This window comes from Nannobrachium achirus, assembly GCF_963921795.1.
Source record: "Nannobrachium achirus genome assembly, chromosome: 13".
NCBI lineage: Eukaryota > Metazoa > Chordata > Actinopteri > Myctophiformes > Myctophidae > Nannobrachium > Nannobrachium achirus.
In genome coordinates, this window is record NC_137833.1 from 49,477,630 (window position 1) to 49,493,835 (window position 16,206).

Sequence of the window (16,206 nt, forward strand, 5' to 3'; positions counted from 1 at the left end):
AATATTATCAAATTATCTCGCGGCACCCTGGACTGCCGTCGTGGCACCCCAGGGTGCCCCGTCACCCACTTTGAAAACCCCTGGACTATACAAGAATACAGTGGTGAACGATATAGTTATAGTGCTCAATGTGAATGGCACTTTGCTCTTGAGGGCAATAAATAAGAGTAGCTACAACAGGTACAACATTCTCCAATATGATCCCTACGGGGATACAGTAATTGATACATAAACACCCACACATATACTGTATATACATGAACATATGCATCCTTGTATACACTCGCACAAACGTGCGCACACACACACAACTACAGAACACAGAGGCCTGCCTGTTTAACAAGTAGGTCAGTCCAGAAAGAGAGAGAGAGAGAGAGAGAGAGAGAGAGAGAGAGAGAGAGAGAGAGAGAGAGAGAGAGAGAGAGAGGATGACCCCGCCAGCATCGTCTCTTTCATGGCGCAAAGCAGATATGACACTGAATGATTCTGTAATTTGATATCAATTAAGTGTTTTATATTCTATATTACATGGTACTAATTAACACCAAGTGTTCATTTGACTTGGTCATATTAAGAACTCTCAGTGCTTAGATTAACACCCAACATCTTTTCTGCGTACAGTACACAGACTATATCGTTGTTGTCGGCTGGAAACCTTGTATGTTCAGTTTGTTTTGTATTTATCATTTTAAAACTGATTTAGAATAGTGAAAACAGCAGATCTGCAAGCACACAACGCCTCGCGGTGCGAGGCGTTGTGTGCTTGTAGATCTGCTGTTTTCACTCGTTTTGTGCAACAGCCCTGTATGGTGAAGCACTTGACGAAAGAAATTACACATTTTTAACTTGGAGATACGAGATTTCTGCCCGACAGTGACGATATTATGTCAGTTGTTCTCAAAGTGGGGTCCAGGGACCCCCCCCAGGGATTCTTGAGTTGGGTTCCAGAGGTTCCCCAGCATCACAATATTTTCAGATGGGGGTCCGTGGCCAAATAGAAATGTATTTTGGGGGTCCTTTTGACGTGGAAGACGTTACTTTGAGAACCACATGCGTTCTATGGTTTTGGGGGGGGACGGCGGTGGTCTCACCTGGGGGCAGTCTTTGATGTAGTGGCCCTTGTTGAAGCACAGGTGGCACAGGTAGTTGGGTGGGGGTCTCTTGCTGGGCTTCCGTGGCTCGGAGGAGAGGGAGAGGTCCGAGAAGTGGTCCGTCAGGGAGTTGAGGCCATCCACGATGTTGTTGAGCGAGCCGTACGGCGACACATTCTTGTACACGTTGTTGTTTAACACCTGCGTGGGGAAGACACGTTAAGAACGCAGGAGTTGGACTCATATTCAGATCTAAAAGTAAAAGTATGGCGGATCTACAAGCTCACAATGCGTCGCATCGCGACGCATTGTAGATCCGAGAGGTATATAACGCTGAAGTGTGGGTTAATGTATGTTTTGTAATAATAATCGAAATCTTCAAAGCAACTAGTAACGAAAGTTTTCTAATAATTGTAGTGGAGTAAAAGTACCAATATCCAATATTTGGATCCAAGATGTAGTGGAATTAGTACAGGTATTAGAAGTTGGAAATACTCAAGTATACTAAATAGCTCAAGATTGTACTTTAGTACAGTACTTAAGTAAATGTCATTAGTTACTTTCCATCACTGAAGATTTTGTATTGGAAAAAAAAAGAACATTTTGCAATGGATCCAATGTAGTTCTTATTTAGTCACAGGCTCTGTTTATAAAACAAGCAGACACTTAAACACTTTCACTTATAGACAATACGGTTCCATTCGTTGCAGTGCTTTTGCATGACACTCTTGTAGAGCAAAGTAGGGCAGGGGTCTTCAACAGGGGGTCCGGGACCCCTAGGGGGTCCTCAGAGTTACTACAGGGGGTCCTCCAAATCTTTGAGTGATAGAAACTTGTTTTTCCCCCTTTCTTATATTAACCACTTAAACACTAGCGTCCATATTCTGACAACTTTAACCAAAAATAGCAGATCTACAAGCTCACAAGACCTTGCGCTGCGAGGCGTTTATTAAGTGTTGACCGTTCAAGTGGTTAAATATCTGAAAACACACATTAACATGAATCCATAATACACTGATGATTGTGCTGTCAAACAATGAAACTATATATATGAACAGATTTTAGGGGTCCCTGCTTCATCTCTCTCTCTCTCAACTAAGGGGTCCTTGGCCTGAAAACGTTGAAGACCTAGGGCATTAATCTACGGTTATATGTGGAGATACAAGGCTTCTGTCTGACAGTGACGATGTATAGAATCCATGCATTCATTCAGTAGATTTGAGGGGCCTTACACAAACAGCACACTATCACTCTAGTTTTCTTCATCATGTGTTGACGGTTGACAGTCCCATTGAGCTTCACCATAACATCACACCCAGCATTTAAATCATTGTATTCCTGGTAGGGAGTGTTTTGAGACATCGCAGAGCTTAAAAATCATCACGTCCTGTTTTCTCTCTCGTAGAAAGAGGAAGAGGAGAAGAAAAAAAACAAAAGTAACAAAAAAAAAAAAGAAGATCATTCCTCTCATTAAATTCAGAACATCTGGCGCGAGGCCCAGATGTGCTTATGAGCTGGAAAAGTACTGAGCATGTCCACAGAGAGAGAGAGAGAGAGAGAGAGAGAGAGAGAGAGAGAAAGACAGGACTTTAAACCCATTTAGGCCTAGAATTGTTGAATGCTTTAACCAGTGAAAAATAGCAGATATACAAGCTCGCAGCGGCCCGCACTGCAAGCTTGTAGATCTGCTATTTTTTAAAAGGTCGTCAAAATGTGTGCAAATCTTTGAATATATGTTTTTTCAAAACGAACATCAAATTTTGCTTCTGGGTGGTCCCTGGGACTAAATATTTTGAGATGCGGGTCTGTGGCCAAATAAGTATCATTTTGGGGGTCCTTCACATGAAAAAGTTTGAGCACCACTGACATAGTAGTCTCTCAAGAACAGACTAACTGAGCTCCAGTTAAGTGAAAAGGACCTTTTCTTTGACGATGGCTGGCCGGATTGCTGACATAGAAACATAGGTTTTTCCAAAAAATCTTAGAAGGATTCAAAAGACACTTTATAGAATCGGGTCAAAATTCTAATTTTCACAATTTTTCAAAAATAGCAGATGTACAAGCTCGCAGCGCGGCACTTGGTGCCGCGCTGTGAGCTTGTATATCTGCTATTTTTCAATAGTTAAAGCATAAAATAATGATACACAATAATGCGTACCCGTTCTGGATGGGTTAAAGAGGATGAGTCACCCGACACACAAGAAGAGAGGCATGGCTTCTTCACCAGCCTGTTGAGTATCAGCCCTCCTAGCAGGCAGGCAAACCACTGCTGGAGGTATACACTACTAGCCATAGGTATTGTTTGTACTGTGTAGTCTCCCCTTCTTGATTTCCAGCCTTGTTCTCATTTCAAGAACTCACAGTTTTAGTGGCGGACCCCCTGGACTCACCTCAAAGACCCCCCTGGGGGTCCCCGGACCACACTGTGAGAACCACTGCCCTGGGTTGCACTAAGCTGCGTTGCGTGCCATTGGCCCAAAATGATTTCATACAAGATGCCCTCAGAAGGGATATGAAAAACAGAATGGAGAGAATGTGGCTTCTTTTTTCCCCCCGTGTCATTCATGTCTTACAGTACATTCATTCAAGTAAACTCGTCGAAACGTATCGTCACTGTCGGGCAGAAACCTCGTATCTCCAAGTTTCAAATTTTACATTTTTTGAAAGCACTGCTTCATCACACAAGGCCGTCGCACGAAAGTAGTGAAAACAGCAGATCTACAAGCACACAACGCCTCGCACCGTGAGGCGTTGTGTGCTTGTAGATTATGGAAGATCGGCTGTTTTCACTAGTTTAAATCATTTTAAAAATTAGAAATACAAAACAAACGGTTTTGGACATACAAGGTTTCCACCTGACAACGACGATATGAAGGACTTAAGTGACTAATAGGACATGTAAACGAATCTAGAAATATTTAAATGACCCACTACTTAATTAGACATGTTATGATGGCGACATATACTTAGAAACTGAACAATATAGCCATCACAGCACACTCAATCTTTGCCAAAGTACTGTCAAATAAAATAAAAAGTTGCCAAATAGAAATGCTGTCAAATACAGTACATTCATTCAAGTAAACTCATGGAAACATATGAAGGACTTAAGAGACTAATAGGACATGTAAACAAATCGATAAATATTTCAATGACCCGCTACTTAATTAGACATGTTATGATGGCGAAATATACTTAGAAACTGGACAATATAGCCATCACACCACATTCGATCTTTGCCAAAGCACTGTCAAATAAAATAAAAAGTTGCCAAATAAGTACGCTGTCAAATAAAAATGTATGTCGCTAAAGAAAAGACACAGTGAATTTACAGCCGACGTCATGTCAGTTCGGTGAGGTGACAGTAACGGCCCTCCCTAGGTGATAGTCAAGACTCGGGAAGCAATGTTATTGCTGATCTCTAACTGTTGCATAGCACAGAAGGTTTTTGCTCTTGGCAACCCGGCCGCCATTGAAGTCCAAGTCTTTATCTAACCAGGCTGCGAGGTTTCTTTTTCCTAACGAGTTCCAGCCCCCTCATGTTCATTTATTGGATCTGCCTAGGCTAAATCAAATATTACTGCTCTTTTGTTTGTGATGTTTTCCATATGCCATTAAACCCATTCAGAACGGGTATACACATTTTGTGTATCATTATTTTATGCTTTAACTATTGAAAAATAGCAGATATACAAGCGCACAGCGCGGCACCGAGTGCCGCGCTGCGAGCTTGTAGATCTGCTATTTTTGAAAAATCGTGAAAATTTGAATTTTGACCCGATTCTATAAGTGTCCTTTGAATCCCTCTAAGATTTTTTGAAAAACCTATGTTTCTATGTCAGCAATCTGGCCAGCCATCATCAAAGAAAAGGTCCTTTTCACTTAACTGGAGCTCAGTTAATCTGTTCTTGAGAGACTACTATGTCATTGGTTCTCATACTTTTTCATGTGAAGGACCCCCAAAATTATATTTATTTGGCCACGGACCCCCATCTCAAAATATTTAGTTCCAGGGACCACCCAGAAGCAAAATTTGAGTTACAAACGTTCGCTTTGAAAATACATATATTCAAAGATTTGCTCACATTTTCACGACTTTTTTCCAAAAATAGCAGATCTACAAGCTCGCAGCGCGGCACTCGGTGCCGCGCTGTGAGCTTGTATATCTGCTATTTTTCACTGGTTAAAGCATTCAATAAGTCTAGGCCTAAATGGGTTAATTTCACATCTTGGCTCGCGCGCCGATCCTCCGCTATGCTTCGCCACCCTTAGTTTGTGGAAATAGTTATTTAGTGGAGCGTTGTTGTTTTTTTCTTCTTTCTCTAAAAGACCCACACAAATGGAAATTAAACATTTTTGTTCCTTCGCAAGCCTTGTTGCGTTATTGTGTGTGCATTGTGAGGCCAAGACCACCTAGCGATGACCCAAAGGAAACGGATTTCACATAGGCACATCTGCAAATAGTATGTGAGCCCAAATGTTTATTTATTTTGCGTGCGGGCGCGCGCATGTGTGTGTGTGTGTGTGTGTGTGTGTGTGTGTGTGTGTGTGTGTGTGTGTGTGTGTGTGTGCATACGTGCGCGTGTGCGTGTGTATTACTACATTGTGAGGACCATTTTCCTGGTCCTTACAAGAAACTTGTTGATTAATGGTTAAAAAAAAACATTTTAGAGGTTAGGTTTAGGGTTGGAATTCTGCCTGATTTATCCTATACTTAGTTGTGCGCCATTGTCGTGCACCCGGAAAATATGTTGAGTGTATGTGTGTGTGTGTGTGTGTGTGTGTGTGTGTGTGTGTGTGTGTGTGTGTGTGTGTGTGTGTGTGTGTGTGTGTGTGTGTAAGCATGCACTGACAAACTCTGAGAACCAAATAGTGATGTCGTTCATGAATTAATATTTCAGAATCAATCATGAACGATTCGTTCATTTCCTTAAACTAGGGGCGTTTTCAGGCCAAGGACCCTTTAGCTGAGAGAGAGAGATGAATCAGGGACCCCCACAACATATTGTATAAAATTGTGTTGCAGATTAAAAATGTTCATAGATTTCTTAGACAGCAATGTTCCAGAATAGGGATGCTAGGGTTGGTTAATGAAAACGTTCCCGCGGTAGTGTTTTTCACAGGACGATCGCGCTATGAGCGGTAAACGTGAACGAATCATTTGAACGGATCGTTGCCGTGAACGAAATGATTAGTTCACTGAAACGAACGGTTTTGCCCACCACTAGAACCAAACGGGTCCAGACCTCTAGTAGCCAGGTCATAGCTCTCTCAGCTCCGGAGATGAGAGGTGTCGCACCCCGCACACCCCAGGGGGGAAACACACTCGCTGTTGTCTTTAAATGATGGGTGTGTGGCCAGGGTTCTCTGCGTGACACCTTGAAGGTGACGCCGCTTGGCCATTCAGAGCAGTGGCACTGGTTCTCTCAACAAGGACCCCCAAATGTATATGTGTTCGGCCGCGGACCCCCATCAAGCTAACAACTGCCAAAGAATAAAACAGGGTTCAAGTGATTGAATTGATTTTGATGGGAACCCCCTCAAAGACCCCTGGGGGTCCGTGTTCTGGGACAGAGTAGGGGTTAAATCATAAGGCAAACTTGGTGGTGGTGAATGCCATCTTTTTGCAATTCTGTCTAATAGGCTAATGGAATGTAATGCATGACGTCTGAGGGAACTACTATATAAATCATATTCTTCGTCGTCTTGGAGTTCACATGAAACACTTTCATTCATATATTCTTTACTTTGAACAGACTTTGTTGCAGGATCTTCAATGGCAAAAACAACAGCACATTACTCATCTCCTGAACAAATCACCACGGCGGTTTATTTTACTTGCCCTTGATCTTGAAAGAAAATCCCCGACTGTTTCCAGAATGTGAATGTGTGTTCTTTTTTGGTCTGAATCACTTTAGACTGCAGAGGATATCGTATGGCATTTACACACAATGACCCTTAATGTATAACCATCTTCTACACGAGACTCTTTCATGTTAGGAAAACACTTTGAAAGGCCTCTGCAATTACCTCGTAATGAAAGTACACTAGATAGAAACGTTAAATATCCCTGTTCCTAAACCACCGTGGTTGTCAACGACGGGTCCGCGGACCATCAGGGGCCCAAATGGGTCCTCTTACGGGCCTGTAACTCTGAGCGTGTACAGTCAGTCCATTTGGCTCCATCTCTACACTCTCATTTAAAAACTGTCATCATAATGATAATGCATATCAAGCAATGCAAAAGGATGAGAATCCGTCTTAACCAATAGCTAACAGCAGTGGTGTTAAGTAACTAAGTGCATTTACTTTACTGTACTGTACTTGAGTAGAATTTTGAGGTATTTGTACTTTAATTGAGTATTTGCAATTTCCAATACTTTTACTAGTACCACTACATCTTGGATCCAACTATTGCAATTTTAATCCACCACGTGTATTTGACAACTTTAGCTAGTCACTTTGTAGATTTAGATTATTATTACAAAACATACATTAACCACTTCAGCCATATATACATTGAAATGTGACATTTTGCACAATGAGTACTTTCTACTTTTGATACTTAACTCATTCTCTGCCAAGTTCAACTTGCCTGTGCAATAGAACTGCCAAGGATTTCTGACGATTTCACTCATCTTGGAGGGACAATTGCGCATTGATGTTGAGGCATAAAATAACAAAACAAAGGCCTATTGGAAAGGCCTATTCGTGTGCTTTCCAGTGGTCCAAACTATATGTTTCAAACATGTTCGCTTATCTCAGAAAGTGGAAAAGTAAGGGCATGGTATGGGGTCTTCACAGGCTGCTGAGAAGACATTTTGAGTAAAAGCATGTTTTAGTTTTGAAAATGGAATAACTTATGAATAAAATATGATTGCTATTATGAACTATACCTTGCTGGAAAGGCAAATTCGTGCTCTTTCCAACGCTCTAAACCATACGTTTCAAACATGTTTGCTGATCTCGTAAGGTGGAAAAGTATAGGGTATGGTATGGCGAAAAAACGGCTTCTGAGAAGAGTTTTTTTTTGGGGGGAAAATTGAATAAATATGAAGGAGCTATGAATACTATATAAACTATACCTCTCTGGAAAGATGAAGTCGCCTTCTTTCCAGTGCTCCCATCCAGATGTTTCAAACATGTTCTGTTGTTTAGAAAATTGGCCATGTATCACCCAAAACACCTCTAGGAACAAACTGAATACATGTTTTAGTAAAGTAGACTCTCGATCAGAACTCCTTTCTGCCTTTTATTTTTGGCTTCAGTGATGCAGAAGATATTTACAGTGTTTTCAAACAAAAGGGAAAAATAACAATGAATAAAAAATAAAGTGATTTTACAGACTTCAAGTGCATTCACAGTTCTCAATAGTGCTTTTTGAAATTACAAAAACAAGTGTTCTCATTCTCTCAGTAGTGGTTCAAGTAAATGACAATGAATAAAGGAACATTTCAACCCCCCCCCTCTGTAGTGGTTTTCAAGTAAACTACAAAATATGAACATTCCACGCCTTTTCAGTAGTGGTTCAAGTAAATGGCAATGACAAAAGGAACATTTCCCACCCTTTCAGTAGTGCTTCAAGTAAATGACAAAGAATAAAAAGTTCAGTTCTCACGTTCGCTGAGGGTTTCAAATGAAATAAAATAAAAATGTCAGGAACAGAAGAGCTGGGCAGTGAATCCACTGGCTCAGAAGCTGAAAAACACAATATAAAAAATAGGCTAGTTATAGTTTTTGCAAGGTAATATTGTGCACAAAATCAGTAGGCCTACATTGTTTCCATCCCCATCATGTCTCAATGTATGCATTTTGACACTTAGAATGAATGAAGACTTTTACAGTTGCTATGTGGATGTTTGGATTTTTAGATGGATAAAAGCATTGAACACAGATACAATAAATGTAGGCCATCTGTAACAAAAATAACCGTACCTTGACTAAAGCCAACCAATGATTCGCTGTCACCTGCAGATGGACCTGGCTCCTCACACTCAAGTGTCTAGATTGATCACAAAGAAACAAAGCACACAGATTTAGTACAAAACTAAACTGCAACATGCGTGCACACCCACACAGTGGCGCTCTCGCTCAATCTCTCTCTAGAGAAAGATCCACAATACATGTGGGCATACATTGTATATACTGTTTGTTCAGACTTACTGTTTTCTTTTTTGTTTTTCTTTACATATCTACTGCATAGTACTGTGTTCTATTTGTCTGTCATTCAATGTTATATGAGATACTTCAATGGTTTCCAGTGGAAATAAGCTTAGTCTTTTCATGGATAACCTTTTAGTAGACCTTGTACCAGTGAACTGTACCGTCATGAAACTGTACCTTTTCCTATGCAAACTTCTAATAAAGTCTTCAATCAATCAATACATGAGGAAAAACAATGCTGCCATTCGTTCCAAAAGCCATGTAACTATACAAATGCCACAATGTTTGGGCTCATTGCGCGCAGATCAGAGTGGGTATGGCAGGGGTATGCAGCTGCCATACCTTGGCTACAGAGGTAAATAATAAAAATGTAGGCTCTACTTTTCATCGTGCCTGTTGCTAAGGTATGGCAACATGACTGGTGTCTTGCACGCGTGCCCTGCACGCGCGCGTGCAAGACACCAGTCATGTTGCCATACTTTAGCTTGTTCTGAACTGACGCCACTGGGAGAGATGCACTCACTCCGTATGCAGAACACAGCGATCACATACAGTACAGAGAGAGAGAGAGAGACTGAAACACGATACAAATGCTGTTCCCCCTTTCTGATTTACCAAAGTCATGATTTACACAAAATGAACATTTGTATTTTATTCTAGAGCAACGAGCGCGCGCGCACACGCAACCTCAACTAGGCAACACAACGAGGAGCACAGATCCGTTGGGAAAGGCCTGGCGTTGTTTGCCAACGTGTTTGGGCTCATTGCGCGCAGATCAGAGTGGGTATGGCAGGGGTATGCAGCTGCCATACCTTGGCTACAGAGGTAAATAATAAAAATGTAGGCTCTACTTTTCATCGTGCCTGTTGCTAAGGTATGGCAACATGACTGGTGTCTTGCACGCGTGCCCTGCACGCGCGCGTGCAAGACACCAGTCATGTTGCCATACTTTAGCTTGTTCTGAACTGACGCCACTGGGAGAGATGCACTCACTCCGTATGCAGAACACAGCGATCACAGTACAGAGAGAGAGAGAGACTCAAACACGATACAAATACAAATAAAATGCTTCGTACCACTGGTGTTGGCAGCATCCCTACGGCTCCATGTCGCCGTGGTCCGTCTCTTCCGAGTCGTAGGAACTTTCAGCCAGATCCCTGAACGCAGTGACTCTCAGGCTGCGTCTAAGACCTGGAGTCGCTGCCATCGGTCTCCACTCTCCACTGCAGCAGCTGCGGGTGCCACAGGGCGCTGGCTTCTTCTTGGGCGCTGCGCTTCTGGAGCCGCCTGGACAGCAGGGTCGGCGACGCGTCGATCAGTTGTGTGAACATAATCGGCACCCGATTGTGCATTGAAGATGGAAGGTTTAGGAGGATTGTTCAAGTGAGCTGAATCAAACTCGTTCACGCCATGGCCAGAGCCCTAGAGTTGTGTCACTCCCGTTCACTTCATGGGGCCAGGTCTTCTACGCACACATCTATTGGCGTATAGTGACAAACGGCGAACCGGAAGTTTACAAAATGCATTGAAGTCTATGAGGTGTAAAGTGACAATGAACCACGTGACCAGCGCTGTTTCTGACCCCGCGGTGACACCACTCTCTGATTATACTGCTCTGGCCATGGCCAAGCATGCCTGCAGGGAGAAAAAAAAGAGGAGAAACCGATCGCTAACGGTCTGTTTGAGCGACCGTCATGTTTCAGGGTTTATGGATTATAAACTATCAGGTAAGGCTATGTTTTACAACCATTTATACAGCGATCTGTCTGTGTTGTTGTTGTTGTTGTTACTTTTGGCACTGAATTGAAATGATGTTGTACTGTCTGAAACAGAAAGCGGACTGGTATCTGCTTGCTGGATTGCTATAGTGTGTGTGTGTGTGTGTGTGTGTGTGTGTGGGGACATCAAGATAGTTTTTCACTTCGACGTGCTGTGTTAGTTGTGTGAACATATCGGCAATGTTTTACAACCATTTATACAGCGATCTGTCTGTGTGTTGTTGTTACTTTTTTTTTGTCTGAGAAGGGTAGAGAGAGGTTTTGAATGTTGTACTGAAACAGACAGCGGACCACCCAGCTGATTGGCTGGCACACACACACACACACACACACACACACACACACTAGCACGCCCACACACAAGCCACGGCTTTCTGGTTACCCGTCTCGCTCTCATTGTATAATTGGTTTCAGGTTTCTGAGAAGAGGTTTTTCTTTTTGGACAATTTAATGATGTTTAATTTCATGTGAGGCTGTGCACTTTTGTTTAATGTTGTAAAAAACACTGTCAGACTTTGAGGAAGTGTATCATATGTTGTGAGAGGCTGGATAAGGCTGAGATCTTTTGTGTACAGTATGTACAGTAAAAGACGTCCAGAAGACGTCTGGCACCGACATCCCCAGGGGAAAAGACGTTCTGAGGACGTTTAGCAGGGAGTGAGTTAAAGGGGAAGACCGCCCATTTTCAATATTGAACTATGTCATTAATATACCTTAGAGGAGTTGTGTGGAAATAAAAAAAAGGGGTTTGTATTGCAAATTACAACTTGATGACATCACACATTGTACTTTACAATACAAACCCCAAAATCAATCCTCCGGTTCTAGGCAACACAGAAGGGGGGGAACTTTTCTACTTTCTATTTCCACAAAACTCCTCTAAGGTATATTAATGACATAGTTCAATATTGAAAATGGGTGGTTAAGTACATGTTGATGCCAATACTTTTGTACTTTTACTAAAGTAAATGTTTTAAACAGAGTATTTTCTATATTGTGGTATTGATACTTTTACTTAAGTAAGAAGCGTGAGTACTTTTTCCATCCCTGGCTAACAGCTCTACACACACTGAGGCACACATAAAATCAAGTTAGACAATTAGCAGTTTAATGGAGTTTAAGCTGCTATTTCAGACCCTATTTCTCTGATCCCTGCTGGGGAGGATAATCATGTGTGCACACTACAGTATATAGTAGAGGCCTGGCCTTGAGTGTCAGGTCTGTTCCCCTACTTCCCCTGCGTATACATTATTGGCATATTTGCCTCTAAAATTAAACCGTGGCAAATAAAAATAGAGCGTATGTAAACAAGTGTCGCTCGTGTTTGCTCAACCACGGGCTCTATTTGAAGAATCTCTGAAAGTGTGTATGTCAGCAATAATAATAACACAGCCTGTTTCATACAGGGGGGAGAAGCATGGGTGTCGCACCAAATTCTGGGCCCTGGGTACAAGGATTCACTGCGTTGTTTTGTGCTTTAACTGTTGAAAAATAGCAGATATACAAGCTCACAGCGCGGCACCGAGTGCCGCGCTGCGAGCTTGTAGATCTGCTATTTTTGAAAAATCGTGAAAAAAGACGTTGAAGGTTTTTTGAAAAGCCTACCGGTATGTTTCTATGTCAGTGGTGCTCAAACTTTTTCATGTGAAGGACCCCCAAAATGATATGTATTTGGCCACGGGCCCCCATCTCAAAATATTTAGTTCCAGGGACCCCCCACGAGCAAAATTTTAGTTACAAATGTTCACTTAAAAAATACATATATTCAAAGACTTGCACACATTTTCACGACTTTTCAAAAAGAGCAGATCTACAAGCTCGCAGTGTGGCACCGAGTGCCGCACTGTGAGCTTGTATATCTGCTATTTGTCAATAGCTAAAATATAAAATAATTCCTGGCCCCTCCACCATGGGCCTTAGTAACTCAGTCCCATGCACTTTCCCCCCCTTGTGACACCCGTGGGGAGAAGTATGGAGCAGCCAGGGCAATCTCAAACTCCACTCACTGTCTGTCTGCCTCTCTCCCCCTCTATCTCTCTATATCTCATTAAACAACGCCCATTTCCTGCATATTTCACGTTTAGGACTCACACAGGCCTCATCAATATGCTGACCACAGACAGACAGTCACAGACCCAGGCGCGTCACTCGCCTACGTAGGCTACGTGGTGTGGCACGCTCCCCGGTCTGGATCCAGAAACATTCGTTTACTCACTGTCTATACAGTCTGTCATCAGTTTAGATTCTAAACTGATGACAGACTGTATAGACAGTGAAGGACACGGAATGGAATCTACTCTACCAAAACTGACATTTATTACAGACTACCATGCCATTATAAGCTACGAGGCTGTTGTATTAAAACGAACTGGGGGAAATTAGCCTTTAATTTATGGTCCATATTATGCTTGGGAACTGTCCAAATACAAATCTTCTAAACTAATCTGCAGCGAGAGTGAATACTTATTGCAGATGGACCAGTATGAATCAATTCTGATGGACAGTTGGATACAATTACTTCCTTTTCCACACAAGATCATGGCGGTTATGTGTAGCCTATATACCAGAATAGCCCATGTTGTAGGGCCAGTAGTACTGTGTAAAACATCTCTCTCAGAACAAGCACTCGACATGGGACGTCCAACATGCAACACACAGCAATAGGTTTTCTTCAAGAATCTAAAAATCCCACCCTATAAATCACACAGGCATGCACTCTAAGTGCCTGCCTAACCAACAAGTAGGCTACATGTATTTACTTGAGTAGCCTACTGCACTTAAGTACAATTGTGAGGTATTTTTTACTTTACTGGAGTATTTCAGGCTACTTTTACTTCCAATCCACTACACTACATCTCAGAGGCAAATATTGCACTATATATCCCACTACAATTATTTGAAAACCTTGGTTACGACGAGTATACAAAACATGCATTTAGCCTACCACTTAGATCTGCTATTTTGAAAACTTGAAACATGGACATTCTGCATAAGCGTAATGAGTACTTTTACTCAAGTACATTTTGAATGCAGGACTTTCACTTGTAACAGAGCATTTCTACATTGCAGTATAGGCCTATACTTAAGCAAAACATGTGAGTAGGCCAGTGGTTCCCAAACTTTGAAACTTGAAGGTCTCCCCTTAACTTTGACAGTGTACAAATGGAACCAAATGGACCCGTTAGGGTCCATTTGGTTCCATCTGTACACTGTCAAAGTTACAGACTTGTAAGGGTCAATTTAGACCCCCATAAAGGAGCCTAGAGAGTCCCTGAAATCCACTTTGGGAACCACTGGAGCAGGCTACTTGTTCCACCACTGTCTGCAACAAGTATCCCCAGTACACACTTCACCTCGTTCCGCTGGAGCTGGAAGAAGTTGTTGAGATAGTTGGAGTTGAGAGAGGAGCTCAGGTCCGCCGCCCCTGCGGGAGTCTTGCTGAAGTTGAGGTCCGGTACATGGTGCTGCTGCTGCTGCTGGGAGTGCTGGGAGTGCTGCTGGGATCCTCCAGAGTTGGGCTCGGGTCTGAAGGCGTCAAACGCGCTGGTCTGGTGGGTGTCCTGCAGGGACAGATAGACCCAGTTGAGGAGCTGGTGCGCGGGCTGGTACACAGAGGCACTCGTGTCTATGGCAGACAGCAAGCTCATCTTTCAAGCGGGGCTAAAAGAAGTGGCTTGTTCCCACTTCCACTTCCACCCCGCAACACGGGATTCCTCCTGGATCGGTCTCAACTCTCAACGCCGATTTTGTGGCGTTTCTTCTTCTTGTCCCCCCCTCTCTTCCCTTTTATCCCCGCCTGGACGATGGAAATCACTGCTTTTGTCTTCCCCCCGGCGTAGAGAGAGACCCCTTCCTCGGAGCTGGGAACCTAGTAGTCCCCAGTTTGGAAAAGCTGTTACGCAAAAGTCATTGCTCTAACATGTCAGTACTACTGTATATGTATAAAAAACGTTTTCACTCCCGCACCCATGGTCCGTTATCTGCCTTTATTGCAGCGGAGCGGAGAGAGACTCATTGGATATGCAATTGGGACGGTGCGTGTGCGTCACGACGACGACTCGGGGGGACGCACCGCACGCACGCGAATGAGCGCTTGCTTTCAAAGTTTTTTCTTTTCTTTTTTTTTTTTTTTTTGCTGTAGCAGTAGTAAACCCGACTGGCTTCTCTACTCTGACTCTGACTCCTATATCACAACCTCTTCTCATAGCAGGTCCGTGAAATGAGCAGAAAGAACGTTTCCGGTCTGGGCGCTGGCAGAAATAAGCCAGGCTCCAGCCTTCAAAATAAAAGTACAGTAAATAATGTATATTTAAACTGACACAAATGTATTTAAATGAGTATATAATGTCTCTATACTAGTGTACTTCTAATTGTCCCAACACATTTTCCAGGTTCTTTCAGATTGAAATTCGTGGAATGCAAGCTATTATAGGCCACTTTACACAATGCCATCCCAATTCAATTCGTTTTACTGTACTATCAATTGGCTATTCATACACAATTTTCCAGGTTCTTTCAGATTGAAATTCGTGGAATGCAAGCTAAAGGCCACTTAACACAATTCCATCCAATTCAATTCAACTCCTACCAATTGGCTGTAGGCCTACACAACACCTGGCCTATTTACTATTAATAACCTTGGGGTGGGGGGTCACCATAAATCTGCAATCTAAAAATACTTTGTTGCAAGTAAAAGTTCCAGAATTCAAAATATGCTTGTAAAAGTATAAAGTATTGGTATTAAAATGAACTACTGCAGTATCAATAGTACAGATAGAATCCCAACATGCAGAATGTCCCATTTCAAGTTTTCAAATGTATACATAAATATATTTTGAAAATAGAAGATCTACATCAGGGGTGCCCACACTTTTTTGACTTGAGAGCTACTTTTAAAATGATGAGCTAAACCTGATCTACCCTCCCAAAAAATGTTACTTGAGGGAGCTTTGGAATAGTGGCACTGGCCTTACATATAATAAGGAAAAATATGGAAATAATGGTGGTAAAAAAAAGTCTTCATCACATTCTGTATGGAAGTGGTAGGTTTTCAAGTTCGTTGTAATGCTACTGACTCTTGAAAACAAAGCATTGCACTTTAGAAGGGAGCTGACTCTGACAGGCCCTTCTTGATGTAAATCAACCAAGTCAAATTAATTCAATTGAGAGATGCC

General features: G+C 42.4%; 1 protein-coding gene across 1 annotated transcript in view; it reads right to left on the reverse strand.

Annotated features, from left to right (window-relative positions):
• Positions 1 to 14,679, reverse strand: part of zcchc24 (zinc finger, CCHC domain containing 24) — a gene marked incomplete at its 5' end in the record, with an annotated part of 99,568 nt that extends 84,889 nt beyond the window's left edge. Inside the window, 2 exons of the mRNA XM_080740302.1 lie at positions 1,092 to 1,292; positions 14,386 to 14,679. Coding sequence (XP_080596428.1) covers positions 1,092 to 1,292; positions 14,386 to 14,679 — 495 coding nt within the window. The remainder of the gene's footprint in view (positions 1 to 1,091; positions 1,293 to 14,385) is intronic.
• Positions 14,680 to 16,206: the final 1,527 nt, after the last annotated feature.